Source organism: Miscanthus floridulus, unplaced genomic scaffold (assembly GCF_019320115.1).
Source record: "Miscanthus floridulus cultivar M001 unplaced genomic scaffold, ASM1932011v1 os_1958_1_2, whole genome shotgun sequence".
Taxonomy (NCBI): domain Eukaryota; kingdom Viridiplantae; phylum Streptophyta; class Magnoliopsida; order Poales; family Poaceae; genus Miscanthus; species Miscanthus floridulus.
The window spans coordinates 14,487-33,431 of NW_027098010.1; the positions used below are offsets into that span (position 1 = coordinate 14,487).

The window sequence follows — 18,945 nt, forward strand, 5'->3', positions numbered from 1 at the left end:
TAGCACGGCATTGGCGTCCTTGTTTCAATTTGTTTCTTCTTTCTCTGGCTTGCTTCTGACTCTCGGTCTCACCATCGTGCCCCTAGATAAAGGGTGATATGTTGGACTCAGATTCGTCCGATGATCTAATGTCTAGTGCTTCTAGGGGGACCAGAGGTGATCGAGGACGGCGAACCATGAATACTTCTTGTGTGTGAATTATTGTGTTATTGGTGTTGGTTTCCATACTGTCAGAGTTGTTGATGATCTTAGTAGAGGCTTCAAGGTTGCAGATCGAGTCTCCTTCTTGATAGGGTAGAATTGTTGTAGCCGTCGTGCTGACTAGTTGGGTTCCGCTGTCTTCAGGAATAGAACCTGGTTAGTGGACGATGTAGTCTTGAGATGTTATAGTTAGTACGAGGCCTTCCTGAGCTCCTTTTAGTGGCATTCTTAGCACCAGATCGGGGGATCCTTCGGGCCGTGCCTGATAAGATTTTGTCGTGTTATAGAGTCCGAAAGGAAAGGGTTCTGACTTCTTGAAAGAACTCTGAGTATACTCTGAGTTGTATTCTTAATAGGCCGAGGTCGTGTCCTGGAGCCCCATCGGAAAAGAACTCAGATTCCCAAAAGAACTTGGGTAAGACTCCATCTCAGATGCGGAGCCTGAGTTTGAGTCGGAAGCGTAAAGCCACGAAATCTGAGTTGGATCAGACATCACGAGCTGCGTGAATCTCCTGGTGAGTTGATCTGTCGTAGTCGCCGAAAGATCTTCATGGTGATCTGAATCTTCGAGGAGACGGCTTCGGAGCTTGCCATCGTCGCCTGCCTTGCAGATCCATGAACCAAAGATGAAGGTTGATCCCATCGAGAAGATCATGTTGTAGAGGTCCGTTGAGCTCTCAGATGCAAATTCGCCGAAAGCCCCTACCTGGCGCGCCAGCTGTCGATGTTTCACCACTGATAGCCTACCACGGGGGTACCTAGGGTAGTTTGTTCGGGCTTCAGCGTATGCAGAACTCAACGGTTAACGCAAGAGACAACTAATTTATCCTGGTTCGGGTCCTCGACCGTGATCGAGTAATAGCCCTACGTCTAGTCGGCGTTAGCCTTTGCGTTGGATTGATTGTAAAGTGTTGTGTTGCCTTATCTTCCATCTCCAGGAACTCTGCCCTCCTTAATATAGTCAGGAGGTCAGAGTCCTAGTCGATTTACAATAAGATTCCTAGTAGGATTATAGAATAATACTACTACTAAGTTTACAGGGAAAGAAGTCCTAGTTAGACTAGATCTTTTCCCTGCATTATGGGGTATCCGGTGCGTCCCGTATCGACACTCACTCCCTCTCATTCACACACACAACAAGAAAGAAGAGCACTCCTCAGTATTTTCTTTCGTTGTAGTACCAATGTCTGGTAGATCGTCTAGAGGGAGAACAAAGGGGAAGGGAACTACCATTATGTGAGAGGGTTCTCTTGGTCCCGATTTCTTTGAGGAAGCTCTTTATGAGAGGTTCCCAGTTGAGAGCAAAAGTGATTTCACCAAAGAGGCACCACTGATAGGATACGATGAACGGAAAGAAGAGTGGCCAAAGTACATGCATGGTGAGAACTACCTAGTGTAGATGTTCACCGAGGGAATAGATGGAGGTCGTCGTTTCTTCAAATGCCCGCGAGCATGGGTAATTGCTATTACTATTTGTTTCTTCAATATGTTCCTCTTCTATACAACTTACATGACATACTTATTGCAGTCTTCCTTGGCCAAAGAAAGCAATGGGTTCACTAGGTGGGTCGATCCTCGACCTATTTATCCGCATGCGGAGTACATCTACTACCTGTAGGACCGTATCTTCGATCTAGAAAGGAAAGTTAGCAGCGGTTACTAGGACGATGAACAAGACGACAACAACAATGGTTCTGATTCATAGGAGACACTCTACAATGATCCATATTGCACTTGCCCTAACCACAAGAACAAGGGGCCTCTACCGTCACCCCCGCCACCACCACCACCAATAATGGGAGGCTACTGTGGAGAAGGTGCAACCCAATTTATATGTGGCCACACTACTAGGACTACGCTATCTTATTCACATGGCACATCCATGTGTTTGTTGTTTGGTTTAATTACCTAAGGCATGTTAGGTTTAGTCAAAGGAACTCTGTACCCTAGTTCAGTACATGTTCTCACATGCCATTTCATGTGTTTTGTGTGTTGAATTATATAATGCCCTACTTCATTAGGTTGTGTTTGCAGCTTGTGATCACATTTCACTACATCCGCAACATTATAGTATTATACTAAATATTATGACCACAAATAATGAAAACAACTACATAATGAAAAGTCCAATACTATGCCACATTAAACAACACAATAATACTAGAAGTACGTGTCGACAGTAGACAACATTGTTCATGAATAAACCATAGAACTAGCAAGTCAAGGAGACTACTGAGTGCAACGAGGCCACTTTCTCATCCTCAGGGCATTGGGATTCTCCTCCATCGCTGTTTTCGCTCGACGTGCACGCTCAAGCTTCTTCTCCCTCTCCTCCCTGTACGCAGCAACATGCCTCCTTTCCTCCTCTTCCTTGTGCTCCTTTTTTACAGCCTCCTCTCTGCGTCTCTTCTCCATCACCTCCTTGTCCTCTGCCTCCCACCGCAACAGTTTCTGCATCCATTCCTTGTCTTCAGGCTTGATCTCAGTGTTGATCCACTGCTAAAAATCACAGAGCGGTGGAGGGGTCTGTAAAAAATGCAATTGTTACAAAACAAAAAAATCATGCAAGATGTCATATGACACAAACATCAATTTCTCGCCATCTTGTTAATGCGGTGCCGACGAAGTGTAGGCTCAAAGGCAAAATTGGAACACATCCAATACCTTTGCCTATACGTGTCCTCTTCATCGAACTTGGCTACCTTGCAAGGATCGCCACAAAAGCACATGGGCACTGGAACGCCACTGGGCAGAGACAATGGGTCGAAGGCATTTCTGGTCATCCGGCCATAACTATAATTCAACCAATTTCGTTCTAAGAATCGAAAGCAATTAACATTAAACCCTAAACCTAGGGTTTCCCATTTGATGCACAACAATGAACCCATAACATAACAACATGCGCTGATGTTACCTTGGTTTGCTAGCTTTTCCACGCCTTAGCATCCTACTGTTATATAATAGAAATATTAAAAATTGCATGAAACCCTAAGTAATGACGATTCTTAGGTTGAAAAATACAACTAATATATACCGAATTGATGCGAAAAAACTAGAAGGGGAGCGATGATACCTTGCTCTCAAAGATCTACAGATCAAATCAAAGTTTTCAAGGTCCAATATGCTGATTCGTGAGGTAGGGCGAAGTGGAGAGAGAAAAAACCCGAGACGGAGAATAAAGAAGAGGAAGAAGGCTCGGGCAGGAAGGTTGGGGCCGGGTTAAAACACGACCTCAGCGTCATAGATCCTGGCGCCAAGCTCGGCACCAGGATATACGGCGCTAGGATCTACGGCGCTGAGCTACCTGCCAAGTCACCGCCATGTCTGTGTTGAGCCCAAGACCTCGGCGTTGAGACGTGTAATCTTGGCGCTAGCAACGATGGCGCCGAGCTAAGGGTCCAGATTTTGAAATCATACGTCTAGGGGCATATTTGTGAAATTTTTTCAAAAAGGGCTAAAAAATCCATTGCACAAATATACTATGATTTGACTTGCAGTGTTGGAATATATCTCAACCTTAGCACATTGGAATCATACTGCAATTTGCAAACATGTTTGGAGAGGAAACCCATTACACTTCAAAGATTAGTGAAGAATAAATTTAGCGCCTAGTATTTTATTCAACACATGCTGAGGAAGCTAGTGTGCTAGCAGATGGAACAGATTCTTGCAGAGTTTCTCCCAAAAAAATTATGTTTAAAACGACACTCCATTATGAAACCAACTGGATATATAGAGTGGGGAGCATATCTCCATTGTGCGAGGATGCTAGAACAACTGAGATGGTTAGATTAACAATAGAGATTTTACATTCGAGCAGAGCTGATTCTCTATTCTAGCCAATACAATTGCAGGTTACACAGTACCATGTAGAGGATTACAACTTTTTGGAATATAATTATGGAAAGAATGGAAGTACCAGTTCACACATACAGTTAGTTCTGCAGAGGTTGCATAAGCCTCAGTTCCTGATACACTGAACAAGAAAAGTAGTCCATCTGATTACTAAAATATTAGTAGCTGCAATGATATCTGCATCTATTATGCCACAGCAAAGTTGCTGAAGAAGCTGTAAGCATAAAAAATGGGACTGACGAAAAAAATCTATTTATAGATTTGTTTTGCTGTTCAGTTAAGTAGTTTGCTAGTACATGCATTATGTTTGGTCTCTATATTTTCATGAACCTGTGCAGAAAATAAATATTATAAACCATGAACATAGTAGATAAATTGAGTTGTATCAGGTTTTTCTTGTTGGCTTAGATCACCAGATCACAGGTAATTAGGAGGATAACCTGGCCTGTGGCCTTCTATTGAATTGCAAAATAAGAGAGTTGAATTGTACAAATGGTTCCCCCCATGTGCTCTTATAGGCCAGGGGTTTATCCCAGGGAATATTCTAACTACCTAATGGTAGATGCTTTAGGAAACTTGGCTGCCAAGGTGTTTATCAACTTCACCACTAAGGCAAGCCCTACCAACCACATTAGGACTGAAAAGTAAATGCTGGAAAACATGAACACTAGGCTAACTACTGACAATTCTCCCCTTTAGCCTTGTGGTCCTTGGAAGTGATCTGCTTGAGCCCAATTCTTCCCCTCATCTCTTCAAATTTTGATCTTCCAAGAGACTTGGTTAGAATGTCAGCCAACTGATTAGTGGTGGATATGTGATCAGCCCAGATACTTCCATCTTCCAAGCAGTTTCTGATGAAGTGATACTTGATTCTGATGTGCTTACTGCGCTCATGAAAGACTAGATTCTTGGATAGAGCAAGTGCAGACTTGCTATCAACTTTCAGTTCAACCACTTCCACATTCCTTCCAAGGAGGTCTGCCAGCAGCCTGGATAGCCAAATAGCTTGTGTTGCAGCTGTGGTAGTGGCAATGTACTCAGCTTCACAACTTGATAGAGCCACCACCTTCTGCTTCACTGACTGCCAGCACACAAGATTGCTTCCCAGAAAGAACAGGGTGCCACTAGTGCTCTTGCTGGTTTCAATGTCCCCAGCCAAGTTACTGTCGCAGTACCCAACAAACCTTGCTCTCCCTGGAGCCTTAGCGTAGTGCAGGCCAAACTCCAGAGTACCAGCCACATATCTCAGGATGCGCTTGATGGCAGCTTGGTGCTCTGCAGTCGGCCTCTCTATGAATCGACTGGCAAAGCCTACTGAGAAGGCTAAGTCAGGTCTTGTGTGGACCAAGTAGCGCAAGCTGCCCACCAATCTTCTATATTGGGTAGGATCAACTTCTGCAGCCGTGCTCTGCCTACTCAACCTCAGCCGCTCCTCGATTGGTGTATGGGCAGGGTTTCAGGCATCCATACCTCCTAGCTCAAGGATCCTCTTGGCATAATGGGTTTGCCTCAGAGTGATCCTAGCTAGATCTTGGTGTACTTTGACCCCCAGGTAGAAGGACAGGAGGCCGAGGTCGCTCATGTCGAAAACCTTCTTCATCTGAGCCTTGAAACCTTCTATGGCTTAAGCGCTGGCACCGGTGATGATCAAGTCGTCAACATAGACACCGATCAGCAGCAGCTCCTCCCCTGTTCCTCGCCTGTACATCGCAGCTTCATGGTCGCTTTGCTGGAAACCCATCTCCTTGAGGGTGACGTCCAGCTTGGCGTTCCAAGCTCACGAAGCCTGTCGTAGGCCATACAAAGCCTTGCGCAGATGGTACACCAACTTCTTCCCGGCGACGGTGAAGCCAGGCGGCTGCTTCACGTACACCTCCTCCTTGAGGTCGTCGTTGAGGAAGGCTGATTTAATGTCCATGTGGTGGACACGCCATCCTTCTTAGGCCGCCAGCGCGAGGAGGACTCGGATGGATTCCATGCGCGCCATGGGAGCAAATGTGTCGTCGAAGTCGATCCCTTCCGGCTGGACGAAACCCCACGCCACCAAGCGCGCCTTGTACTTGGTCACCGCGCCCCGCTCGTCCTTCTTGAGCTTGTAGACCCACTTCAGGGTGATGGACCGGTGACCGGGAGGAAGCTCCACAAGCTCCCACGTGCAGTTCTGCTCAACCGCCTTGATCTCCCGCTCCATGGCGGCCTGCCAGGCAGGATCGCCTTCAGCCTCCGCGAAGTTGGCTGGCTCGCTGGCGTGCGTGAGGTGAAGCTCGGTGAAGAGACGTGAAGCTGGCGGCGGTGTGGGCACATTCCCGATGATGTTGGGCATGGTACGGTACCGCAGCTGCTCGCCATCGTGGAAAGCGTCAAGGCGATCGTCGTCGTCCTCGAGCGGTGACGCGAACTCAACTGGGTCCACCTGCTTGGTCTTCGCTACTGGTGAAGCAGAGGAGGCCGGTGGATCATGCTCTCCTAGAGCTGGTGACGGCGTGCGCGACGGAGCTCCGTCTACGTCGACTCCCCAGAACTCGATGTCGAAGTCGCTGGAGGCGGAAGTAGACATCTCGACGGTCGAATTGGACCAATCCCAGTCGCGCCCTTCATCAAACACCACATCGCGGTTCACCTTGATGCGTCCTGTTACCGGATCGAGGACCCAGTAGGCCTTGGCGCCTTCGGCATAGCTAATGAAGACCCCAGCCTTGCCGTGGTCGTTGAGCTTGCGCAGCTGCCCGAGCTCCCTTGTGTAGGCGACGCAGCCGAATGTACGCAGATAGCTCACCGCCGGCGCTCGTCCGTGCCAGGCCTCATGGGGGGTATTGCCTTGCAAGCTTCTTGTCGGCGCGCGGTTGAGCAGATGCACCGCCGTCATCACTGCCTCCCCCTAGAATTTGGCTGGCATGGACCTCTACTTCAGGAGCACGCGTGTGGTCGCCATGACCGTCTGATTGTGCCGCTCCACCACACCATTCTGCTGCGGTGAGTGTGGTGCAGAGTAGTGCCGCTTGACTCTTTCGGCGGCAAAGTACTACGCCAGCTCACCGACGGTGAACTCTCCTCCATTGTCGGTCCGCAACACCTTGAGCTCATGGCCGGTCTCCTTCTCTGCTTCGGCCTTCACCCACTTCACGGCATTCGCAGTAGCATCCTTGGTTGGTAGAAGCGCCACCCACATGAAGTGAGTGGCGTCGTCCACCATCAGCAAGAAGTAGCGGCGCCCTCCTGGCATCGCCGGTGTCACCGGCCTGCACAAGTTTCCGTGGATGAGGTCCAGGGGCGCCTGCGCGCGGTACTGCACCTGCTGCTGAAACGACTTGCGGCGGAGCTTGGTGGTGACGTAGGTGTCACAGACTTGCTCCGCATGCTTGATCACCGGCATCCCCCTCACCATCTCCTACTTGCCGAGCCAGTGCAGCGCCTCGAAGCTGAGATGCCCGTAGCGCTCATGCCACCTCCATGACTTGTCCTCCTTCCTAGCGGCAAGACACACTGGCTGCGCGGCCTCCAAGTGCAGGATGTATAGCCGATTGGGCCCGTGATGTACCTTGGCGAGAAGACGACCACGCCGATCCTAGATACAGAGCACTCCATGATCAATCTCCACCCTGGAGCCTCCTTCATCGAGCTGCCCCAAACTCATAATCAAGTTTTGGAGCGCTGAGATGTAGAAGACGTCGTGGAGGACGCGCTGCTCCCCGTTCTTGGCCTGGAAGACGATGGAGCCGGTCCCCTTGATCTCCACTCGAGACGAGTCGCCGAAACGCACCATGCCACGCGCCGTGGTGTCGAGCTCGGCAAAGAGCTCCTGGCGGCCGGTCATGTGATGTGTGGCCCCGCTGTCGAGGTACCAGCCATCGAGCACCTCGTCGTTGGTGCTGGTGTTGAGGAAGACATGCGCGTGTGGCTTGTTGATGTCGAGGGAAGCCGTGCCTTAGAGCAGACGGCTTCGCCCTTCTCGTCGAGCTCGAGGAAGCCATGGGCAAGGAATAGAGCACCATCATCGTCCTCCGCCTCTGCGACATGCGCAGCACCGCCACGCCCACCACCGCGCCGTCCACCTCGATCACCACCAACGTGGTTGCCTCCTCCGCGGTCACCACCACCGCGATCACCTCCAATGTGGTTGCCTCCTCCGCCTTGGTTGCCACCGCCGCCGCCGCGGTCACCACCACCATGGCACGGCTGGCAGCAGTCGCGCGCCCAGTGGCCGCGATCACCATAGTTGAGGCAGGTGTCATCGTCCGCCCCGCGATCGTCGCCACCGCCTCTGTCTCCTCCATCGTGATTGCCCTTCCAGCGCTGCTTCTTGCCACCGCGTGGACTATGTTGCGGTTCCTTGCCTGACGCGGAAGCGGCAGCCTCCTCCATCTCCTTGGCACGCCACTGCTCCTTTGTCAGCAGCAGACCACCGATGGCGGCCGGTTCCACGGCCAGCGCCTCCATGTCGTCCACCGTCTTCAAACGCCCAGACACCTCCTCGATGGTGAGGTCCTGGAAGTCAAGAAGCATCTCGATGGTGATCCAGAGCTGGGCGTACTTCGGTGGCACGGCGCGCAGGAGCCTCTCCACCGCGCGCTCTTCATCGATGTCGTTGTCACCGTCGAGAAGGAGCTGCTGCTTCAGGGCCATCAAGCGAAGAGTAAAGTCCTCGATCTGCTCACCCGGACGAAAGGTGAGCTTCTCCCAGTCGTTGCGGAGTCGCTGGAGCATGGCACGGCGCACCCGATCGACGTCGATCCATGCGGCGGCGATGGAGTCCCATGCCTCCTTGGCTGATCCCTTCTCGGACCGCGGCATCTGCATCTCCTGTGGCACGGCGGCGATGATCGCCTCCATCGTGCGCCTGTCCTCATGGTACGGCAGGTCCTGATACTCGATCGCGTCCCAGAGTTGCCGCGCCTAGAGCTTCAGCTTCATGATCGAGACCCACTCAAGGTAATTTGACTTGGTGAGCATCGGCCAGGTGGAGCTTGAGCCAGAATCCTTGTATACGGTCTGGATCACCGGCGAGCGGCCCCTGGCCCGTCCGCGGCGACGATCTTGATCTCGATTGGGCGACCGCGTCTGCCTGCGCTCGCGCTCCATGCTCCTCCACAGAAACGGGCGGCGATTGCGCGCCGGATCCTCCTCCACCAACTCTCGACGTAGAGCCGCAGCCATGGCGGCCGCGTTCCGAGCTGCTGCTGCTGCGGCCTCCGCGGCCTGCTGCGCCTGCGTGGCTGCGGCCTCTGCCGCGGCCAGACGCTGCGCATGCTGCTCGGTGGCGGCGGCTGCTGCTGCTGCTCTCTCTGCGGAGGTGGCCATACCTCTCCCTTTCTCTCAACCCCGAGCTCTGATGCCAATTGTTGGCTTAGATCACTAGATCATAGGTAATTAGGAGGATAACTTGGCATGCAGCCTTCTATTGAATTGCAAAATAAGAGTTGAATCGTACCAACGGTTCCCCCCATGTGCTCTTATAGGCCAGGGGTTTATCCCAGAGAATATTCTAACTACCTAATGGTAGATGTTTTAGAAAACTTGGCTGCCAAAGTGTTTATCAACTTCACCACCAAGGCAAGCCCTACCAACCACATTAGGACTGAAAAGTAAATGCTGGAAAACATGAACACTAGGCTAACTACTGACATTTCTTAGAACACAGTAATATGATTACCTTTTCTATAATATGGTGATTTGGAAAATATGCATACAGTGCAAAGGGCCAAAGGTTCAGAAGATGTGTGCCTTGTTTCCACGAGTTCAGCAACTTCCAGAAGACTCCCATCTAGGAGAAATCGCCACTTATTAATTATTAATCAATCGAAGTTAACAAGATCAAGGAGAATCATCAAGTACAACCAGTAGATCGATCCCCACTTCAAGCCCACCGTGACATCCATGCCTTCCATCGCTCCACCTGTAGTTTACTGGAAAATCAGAAATTTACTAATCAATGAGAAATATGAACGAAAATTAAAAACAAAAATCATATAGGGGATCAAATCAAATTTAGTGGATCAGGGCATGCATGCATCTCATGGATTTAGCCAACAGCTTGACCCATCTGAGAAAGACTGAAAGAGATCAAATACATATGCAGGGACCTGGGAGAACAAATGCACCAATACGACCATATAAGACGAGATGAAGCGGGAGGTTTCGTTCAAAAAGAATCAAGATGGAGAGGGAGGTGGATGAACGAAAGACCTGCACATACTGTATTAATTTGCTGGTATACCTGGAAATGAACCAACCTGCAGTATGTAATGGCCTTTCGCCCCCGCCAGCCTCCACCACCGGCAAGCTCTTTCGCACGCCGCCGCTGCATGCCAAGCGTGCCCCTACTGCAGCCGGAACCATACGAATGAACCCTAAGTCGCTGTCTAGGCATTTTTTCTCAGAGATCGGATCTAGGCTCGCAGTTTGATTAGGCGTGGGTGAGCAGTTATTTTATTGGACGTAGGATCTGGGATGCGGAGCTCTGTAGGTGTGCTCGGGATATGGACGTGGACGTGGACGTGGGATGCGGAACTATGAGGTGGGCTCGGGAGCGCCCTTGCGACTCTTAGGCCCGTTTGGCAGGGCTTTACTTCACTAGTGAAGCTATATTTTTTTTTTTTGCTTCAGCTCCACGAACAGTTTCACCGGTGGAGCTGAAGCGGTTTTGGTAAACCGTTTGGTAAAATGGCTTTCCTGTGAGAGCATGTTTTTAGGGGCCTGGAGGAGGAGCCGGGAGAAGCCACTTTTTTTTTGGCTCCATCCCACCCAAAATCACTGTGAGAGCATGTTTTTAGGGGCTTAACAAGTGAAACTATTTTACTTTACCCCGTTTAATATAAAACGGCTCCTGAAGCCGGTGAAGAAGCCCTGTCAAACGGGGCCTTAGAGTGCGGATTGTTGACCGCCCTTGAACCCCAACGCATTAGTGTTCCGTTGCAATGTATTCGTTGTTATATGGGTGTTCGTATTATAGTGATGGTGGTTGAGAGTGATAATATATGGAGTTGATAGGTCATTTTAATTTATTATAATTATAATAACAGCAAGAGGCTTGCTGCATATTCCTTTTCCATCAAAGAGTATATGACCATGAGCCGGGCACGTAAGCATTAGGTATACTCGTTCTGTCGTGGACCTAATTTTATTACGTACCACGAATTCCATGTATGGAAGCTTTAAATAATCTTGTATATCGTCTCCTATTTTGTACGGTACCTCTACTTATAAATAAAGGTGGACCGCCTGCTCGTAAACATAACATTGGCAAAACCACACAAATGGCGTGCATTGCTCTCACTCCGTAATAAAAATAAGGTATCAGGAATTTTAGTCCAGATCTTGAGATAAAACAAATGACATATGTAATCTTTGATTTAAATATCATAGAGAAATCTTGTGCTTACCATTTTTTAAACCTGGTGGACACAGTAATAGCAGATACACATGTGACTGATGCTTGAGGAGAGTTCATTCACATACAATATCTTATAATTTATGGAAACACTAGGATTAGGGCGTCCGGACGGTTATTTTTCCATCGGACGCCTCATCCACCGCTAACTCCCCACTCTCTGCTCGTCGAACGCTTCATATCCTCCATTTCCTGCTCGCTCCCTGCACTGCATCCACCCACATGTCTTCCTCGCATCCTTGCGTTGCTCCTAGGTGATCCCCACGAACCCCGTTTCCTCCCATGGAAGGCGTCCGTATGTATGGACAAGTCTACACCCCGCGACTCCTCAATCCGCCTCGTCCATTGCGACTCCCCATCCGCCCTCTGCGCCACCGAGGTCGACGCCGCCCACCTGCCCTATACACCACCGCCGCCCGTGCCACCCCCACCCTCTTTGCGCCGCTGCCCAGCTTCGTGTTGCCAGCGAGCTCCGCGCCACCGGCGAGCACACCGGTGACCTCCACGTGCCAACGAGCCTCCATTCGTTGAAGCAGCAAGGAGATGTTTTGCGCTGAAAGCGCATGTTGCAACTGTATGTTTTAAAGGTATATTGCAAGCGTTTTATATCTATGTCGCAAAAGTAGATTGGAATATTGCAAAAGTAGATCTGGATGTTGCACATGTTGCAATGGCTATACACATATGTTTTAAGTGTATGTTTCATGTGTTTTAGACGTATGTTTTAAGTGTTTCATCTGGATGTTACACATATTACAATGGCTATACACGTATGTTTTAAGTATATGTTTCATGTGTTTTATATGTATGTTTTAAGTGTTTCATCTGGATGTTGCAAAAATAGATCTGGATGTTGTATATACATACATGTTGCAAGCGTATGTTACAAGTGTTTCAGGTGTTTCATACATATGTTGCAAGTGTTTCATCTGGATGTTGCAGATGTTTTGCAATGGATACACACGTGTTTTCAAGTATTTTTTGCAAGTGTTTCAGATGTATGTTACAAGTGTTGCAACTGTTTTGGATGTATGTTGCAAGTGTTTCATCAGGAGTTGCAAAAGTAGATCTGGTGTTGCATATGTTGCAATGGAACGCACCTGCCTCAGCCGCCTGCACCTGTTAAGGTGCCGCCGTGGGTGGCCGTGCGAGGGCCTGGGCCAGTAGATGCATCCGCGGCACACATCCAGAGGCAGGATAGGTGACTAAGACCCAGAGGTGTGACATGCAGACCATGCTAGGCCCTAGCGCTAGTGGTTCAGTTGCGATTGGCACCCGCGGGTCGGGACTCGTGCGGTCGCGCGCGAATAGGGGAGGGCAGGCAGCTGCAGTGATGTCACCCACGATCGCAATTAGACTGTGCGCGGGCCCTGCGAGCTGAGCTTCCGATGTTTGAAGCTGCACCGGACATCCGAGCACCAGTAACTCCCTATAATTTAAGATAATTTTTTAATGCTTCAGTACCTTATATTTCTGGACGGAGCGAATATTTTGCGGTTATCGAGGATACTTTACCAATGATTTGTCAGATTATTACCGCCATTCACCCCACTGCTCCGGATCATGGAACACTGTTGTGCCAGGTTCAAACCCAGCATCATTGCCAAAATCGGATCAGGGTGATGAGACCGTGCCAAAGGACATCAACATTCACTATTAGTTATAATCATCCATTCAAGGTGAAAGCTATACTTCATTCCAAATTCTTTTGGTTTTTCTACAAGGCTGCTACTTGGTTTATAAGATTATAGATTTAAACACCTTACTATGACGGAAGAACAAAATCATGATGTTATCACAATGTTACAAGTTGATGGCCTATAACAATTATTTGGATTAGAAGAGTCAGAGTCAAGGATGACTCCTGGACATCCCAGCTGATCATGTTCTATTCTATGAAGAGCCTTCACCATCTAACATATGTGATCGTAATTATGGGTCACTTCCACGAAGTTGTGCCAAGAAGATATAAGAACAGGTGAATTTGTTTTTAGCTGAAATGAACTTTGACATATTTAAGAATGTTATACTATTTAAATGCTCTATATATGTCTTACTAAGATTTACACAACCAAATATGGATGTTGTCATTGGGGATCACTACTTTGAACTCAAAATTGAGAAGGATAAGGTGGGTTTTGAACTTTGATGATAATGGGGATGAGGTGGAGCTGGATTTTGGCGGAAGTGTAGAGGATGGGGCTGCAGAGGAGGACAAGAATGCGGATAGGAATGTCAAGCGAGCCAAACCAGGCGATGCCATAGAGGAGGACAACATCAGTGCACCTGCTAGTGATGCTCCTAGGGAGAAATCCTTGGGAAATAATCCTTCTCTAGAGAACAGGCTCAAAGCTATGGCTAACAGTATCATCGACTTAGTTGTGAACAATGTTCTGTTAGAGTGCGCAGACAAAGTGCTTGCGGAAGATGTCAACTCACAGTTCGATGGCATGTTAGAAGAGGTGGTTTCGGATAAAGAGGTAGATTTAGGCCTTGTTTGGTTTCCATAAGTCAGGTGACTTATTAAGTCAGATGACTTATTAAGTCAGGTGACTGAAAACCAGTGACTTATAAGTCATGTCTGTTTGGTTGTAGATGACTTATAAGCTCATTAAAGGTGTGGGCCCCACGCGAAAAGGGGTGACTTATAAGTTTTAAGCAGGGGTGAACCAACTTAAAACTTATAAGCAGGGGTGACTTATAAGTTGGTGATGTTTGGCAAAATAAGTCACTTTTTTCACTTTTTAACTTATAAGTAGGTGACTTATTTGGAATCAAACAGGGCCTTACTAGACTACGGAGATGTTGAGGTGACTGTTGCAGTTGAGCCGATGGATGCTAGTGTGTTGGGCGTTGAAGTGCAGCAGGGTGTGCGCAGGATTTGTCACCTGCGCAGCAGCTGTTGGGCGGCAATCCTACTGCTGTTGGTCGCGCTGCGATGGCTGCTGTGGTGGGCGCTGGGGTGCACCAGGTTGTGCAAAGTTTTTTACCAGGACAGCAGTTGCTAGGCATGAACAGCTCACGTGGACAACTCCTTTCTGCTGCTGTTTGTGGCTCCGTTCTTGTGGCTTTGTGTTAACAGCAAGAGGGGATTGGGATCGGAGCAATTGGAATTTGGGGATAGAAGCACAGCAAAGAGGAAGGAACCGGATGAAGAGTGCTTATAGCAAGTAAGAATATTGTTTACAATTCTCCTTTCCTCTCTCATCGTTAGACATATACTCCCAGCTCTCCATCTCACCCTCTCTACTTGTTGGACCATACCGGACCGATGAATCGTGTGTTGGCATGGCGGATCTAGGACAAAATCCTAGGAGGGGCTGAACAAGCTGTTGTGTTGGGCGCTGGCCGCTGGCTACTACCGTGCTGCGCTGCTGCTTGCTGGTGCAGGCGTTGTGCTGCGTTGCTGCTCCATGGGCGCGGGCGCAGTAGGGGGGCTCGAGCCCCCCCCCCCCCAGCCCGGTGGCAGATCCGCCACTGTGTGTTGGGCTTCCTGGGTCGGCGCACTCTAGGGCTCGATGACCCGGCCTGCTCCTCAGCATCTCCATCGGGTCGGCGCACTCCTGGGCTTGACGGCTCGATGGGTTCGACTTGCTGCTCCCGTCGCCCGCCTTCTTGGTTAGCAGTGGTGCTAACATTCCCCCCACCTTGAGAAGCCACATGTCCCCATGCCGGCGCAAATGGAACTGCTCACAAAGATGATCAGCAGCTTCCCAGGTCGCCAAAGAGGCTGGCATGTGCGACCATTTCACGAAAACTTGCTCCACTGGGTGATCACTAGAGGTCCACCGTCGCTGTAGAATCTGTTCAGGGACCCGGAACATCACAAGGTAAGTAAGAAGAACCGAGGTCACCTGATTTGCGTTCTGGGAGCGTTTAAGCTGAGACACATGGAAGATGGGGTGAATGGCAGCCGTTGGTGGAAGTTTCAGTTTATATGCAACAACTCCAATTCGTTCCAGCACACGGAAAGGACCAAAGAACTTGAATGATAACTTGTGATGAGCACGGCGAGCAACCGAAGATTGAACATACGGTTGGAGCTTGAGGAAAACTAGATCACCGACAGAGAATGAACGCTCTGACCTGTGTTTGTTTGCCTGGCGACGCATGCAGTCCTGAGCACGCTGCAAATGGAGTCAAATCAGATTATGCATCAGCTCGCGGTCTTCCAGCCACTGTTGTAAGTCCGGCACCGGAGCAGCAGCAGCGATGTCAACTCCCAGGTGCCGTGGCGGGTAGCCGTATAGGACCTCAAATGGAGTGCGGCCCAGAGCAGAGTGCATGCTTGTGTTATACCAAAATTCTGCCAATGAAAGCCATTGAATCCAGCGACTGGGGCAGGCGTGCACGAAGCATCGGAGGAAGGTCTCAAAGACATTGATTGACGCGCTCGATTTGACCATCAGTCTGCGGATGGTAAGCAGTACTCATCCTCAGCTGAATGCCTGCCAGCTTGAACAAGAGTTGCCACAGCTTACTTGTGAAGATCCGATCACGATCAGAGATGATGGACTTGGGTAATCCATGGAGTCTATAGATGTTGTCCATGAATACCCGAGCGACAGATGCAGCCGAGAACGGGTGGCGCAGAGGCACAAAATGGGCAAACTTCGAGTACCTGTTGACCACCACAAGGATAGCATTTGAACTGCCAGACAGAAGTAATCCTTCGATAAAGTCCATTGAAATGATTTCCCAAGCACTGCTAGGTACAGGAAGCGGCTGCAAGAGACCTGGGTAGCAGGCTCTGTCGGGTTTGGCCTGAAGACACACTGAGCAAGACTGCACAAACTGCAATATGGTATTGCGCATGCCGGGCCAGAAAAACAAACTGCGGATCATCTGCACTGTAGCTGGAGCTCCAGAGTGGCCACCCACAGGGCTGTCATGCAATGCAGAAGTGATCTGCTGCTGTAATGCGACATTAGACCCAAGCCAAATGCGGTTTTTGTAACGGATGATCCCTTGGTGCAGAGAGTAAGGGGGTGAGCAGCACCATCCAAGGCTAACTGAGACAGCAAGGCAGAAGCTTCAGGATCAGAAGAATACCAATTTTGCAGTGCAGACATCCAATTATGATATATGGAGGACACAACCATTAGAGATTCCGGGTGCTGGCGGCGGGAGAGAGCATCCGCCGCGCCATTATCCACACCGCGACGATACATGACCTTATAGCGCAGGCCCAGCAGCTTGTAGAAGACTTTCTGCTGCCACGGCGTATGAAGACGTTGTTCATTGAGATGAACCAAGCTCTTTTGATCGGTGTGGATGACAAATTCACTTTGCATGAGATAATGACGCCAAGAGTCCACAGCCAGCAAAATGGCTAAGTATTCTTTCTCATACGTCAACAAGGACTGATTCCAGGGACTGAGTGACTTACTGATGAAAGCGAGAAGGTGGCCGTTTTGCTAAAGGACGGCACCAACTCCCGTTCCAGAAGTGTCAGTTTCTACGTGGAACGGTACAAAAAAGTCCGGGAGAGCCAACACCGGCGTAGAGGACAGGGCTGCCTTCAAGGTCCGAAAAGCCGAGTTGTGAATTGAAGTCCATATAAACAAGGAATCCTTCTTGAGAAGATCTGTCAAAGGTCGTGCTATGATTCCAAAGTGACGGACAAATTTGCGGTAATATCTCGCGAGACCGAAAAATCCACGAAGAGCTCGGACATTAGCAGGCACCTGTGATAGCTCTGACCTTGGCCAGATGCCCGGATCTGTAGCAACACCGGCCTCACTGATTATGTGGCCCAAGTAAGAGATTGTTCGCTGAGCAAACAACTTGATCTTCCATTGGTCCTCAAAAGTACGACTGTAAACCAAGATATCGTCAAAGAACACTATGACGAAACGGCGAAGACCGGGGGCCAAGGTGGTGTTCATGGCACCCTGGAATGTACCGGGGGCGCCAGTCAATCCAAACGTCAATGGCTCTGTTCGCTTCTCTTATAATCCGTCTTTTTCAGTTTGTTTTTTCAGCCGGAACAGTGTTTTTCTCTCACAACAAATTAGCCGGAAACAGTGTTTTAACTTGTTTTTTTCAGCGAAGCGAATGGGGCCATTGAACTCATATTGCCCCAAATGTGTCTGAAGGGCTGTCTTAAAGGATTCACCAGGCTGCATTAAGATTTGGTGAAAACCGGCGCGAAGGTCAAGCTTGGAGAACCAACTAGAGTGAGCCAATTCATCCATAAGTGATCGAAAACCAGCACAGGAAACTTGGACTTGGCTGTTAAAGCGTTGAGTTGCCTCAAATCCAGGCAAAAGCGGTAGGATCCGTCTTTCTTCTTGACTAACAACACTGGGGAGGCGAATGCACTCGAGCTGGGCTAAATGATCCCTTGATCAAGCTTTTAGATTTTGGGGGTAACGGCATGGTCGCACAAATACTGGTTGAGCCCCAGGCACTAAGGGCGTGATTGGTAGCCCTGATGGAGCCGTCCAAAGCGTCATCCGACACCATGTCATGCACTGTCTCTGTGTTTGGTTGCCTGTGTCGAACGAAATCGATGCACCGGACCATGCATTTGAGGCCCCTCGTGCAGGCTCGCAGCGTACGCAGAAATCGGGCTTCCCATGCGAGCCTGGATGCTATGGTGCGACGCATGGCCCAGGACCCATGTGTCATACACTCAAAACTCGCATCCATGCATGCAACCAAACAAGATGTCATCTCATACTGGACCAACAACAAAAACAACCAAACACTACTGAATGCACGGTTTGAGCATGCATCTCACCATCCTAGATCGGCTCTCCATCCCGACTCCCCCTCACCAAAGCAACCAACCACGCCCTCAAGGAATTGAGTGGTTGCAGCTCCGAGATGGAGGCAAAGTAGTGGGCGGCTCAAAGAGTATTGCAAACGAATCCACCAAGTGTTGAATTTGCGGTGGCAGTGGCTCAGGAGAAACACTGGCTGACTCCAAGTCTTCGGCTGAAAATAACTGAAGGTAAACTGAATCTGGACTGACTGCATCAAGACCCTGCAATACTGTCCAGGAACCATTGTAGGGTATAGCCAACCATTTGTGCTCCCAATGGATTTGCATGGGGCTAAAAGCTTGAAGCCAATCCATACCAACAATTGCATCAAAAGCCGACAGATCAAGAACTCTGAAATTAGAACAGAAGTTACAGTGCTCCACTGACCAAGGGACAGACTGCAGAGAACTAGGACTGTGCAGAAATCCACCACCGGCTATCTGAACCTGGGCTGACTGGAACACATGCTGAACCTGAGGTAATTGTGCAGCCAGCTTGGAGCTAATGAAAGAAGAGGAACTGCCTGAATCAATCAACATGATAGCTGGCAACCCTGCAATGGAACCCTGTAGACGAATGGTGCGAGACTTATGACACCCACCAGATGCTGCTTTGCACAAGGCCAGACAGAGTTGCTCATCGGGGCCTGACGCCGATTCAGAAGGGGAAGCACAGTCTTCGTCAGTAAGGGAATCCCACAGAATCTCCACGGCATTCAACACTTCTTGGGAG

General features: G+C 49.5%; 1 protein-coding gene across 6 annotated transcripts; it reads right to left on the minus strand.

Annotated features, from left to right (window-relative positions):
* Window positions 1-2,309: 2,309 nt before the first annotated feature.
* LOC136534459 (protein MNN4-like) lies at window positions 2,310-10,474 on the minus strand. 6 transcript variants are annotated; one of them, XR_010778723.1, is made up of 5 exons: window positions 10,287-10,474; window positions 9,892-9,959; window positions 9,707-9,817; window positions 4,135-4,177; window positions 2,310-2,697 (listed from the first exon to the last, which is right to left on the minus strand). XR_010778723.1 is itself a non-coding variant. In XM_066526883.1 (4 exons), the coding sequence occupies exons 1-4, from the start codon at window positions 10,390-10,392 to the stop codon at window positions 2,431-2,433; spliced, it is 552 nt and encodes a 183-aa protein (XP_066382980.1). In that variant the 5' UTR covers window positions 10,393-10,474; the 3' UTR covers window positions 2,310-2,430. The 6 variants fall into 6 exon arrangements, 2 of the variants coding, with proteins under 2 accessions (XP_066382980.1, XP_066382979.1); XR_010778724.1 differs by having other exon boundaries at window positions 2,310-2,700; XM_066526883.1 differs by lacking the exon at window positions 4,135-4,177.
* Between the last annotated feature and the right edge of the window lie 8,471 nt (window positions 10,475-18,945).

Bases quoted from the DNA above. Each gene is read 5' to 3' on its own strand.
- LOC136534459 (XM_066526882.1), bottom strand. From the start codon at position 10,392: ATGGTTCCGGCTGCAGTAGGGGCACGCTTGGCATGCAGCGGCGGCGTG. The intron at 9,950-10,270 runs GTATACCAGCAA...AGTAAACTACAG, and splicing joins GCAGGTTGGTTCATTTCCAG to GTGGAGCGATGGAAGGCATG. The intron at 9,818-9,891 runs GTTGTACTTGAT...GATTTCTCCTAG, and splicing joins AAGTGGGGATCGATCTACTG to ATGGGAGTCTTCTGGAAGTT.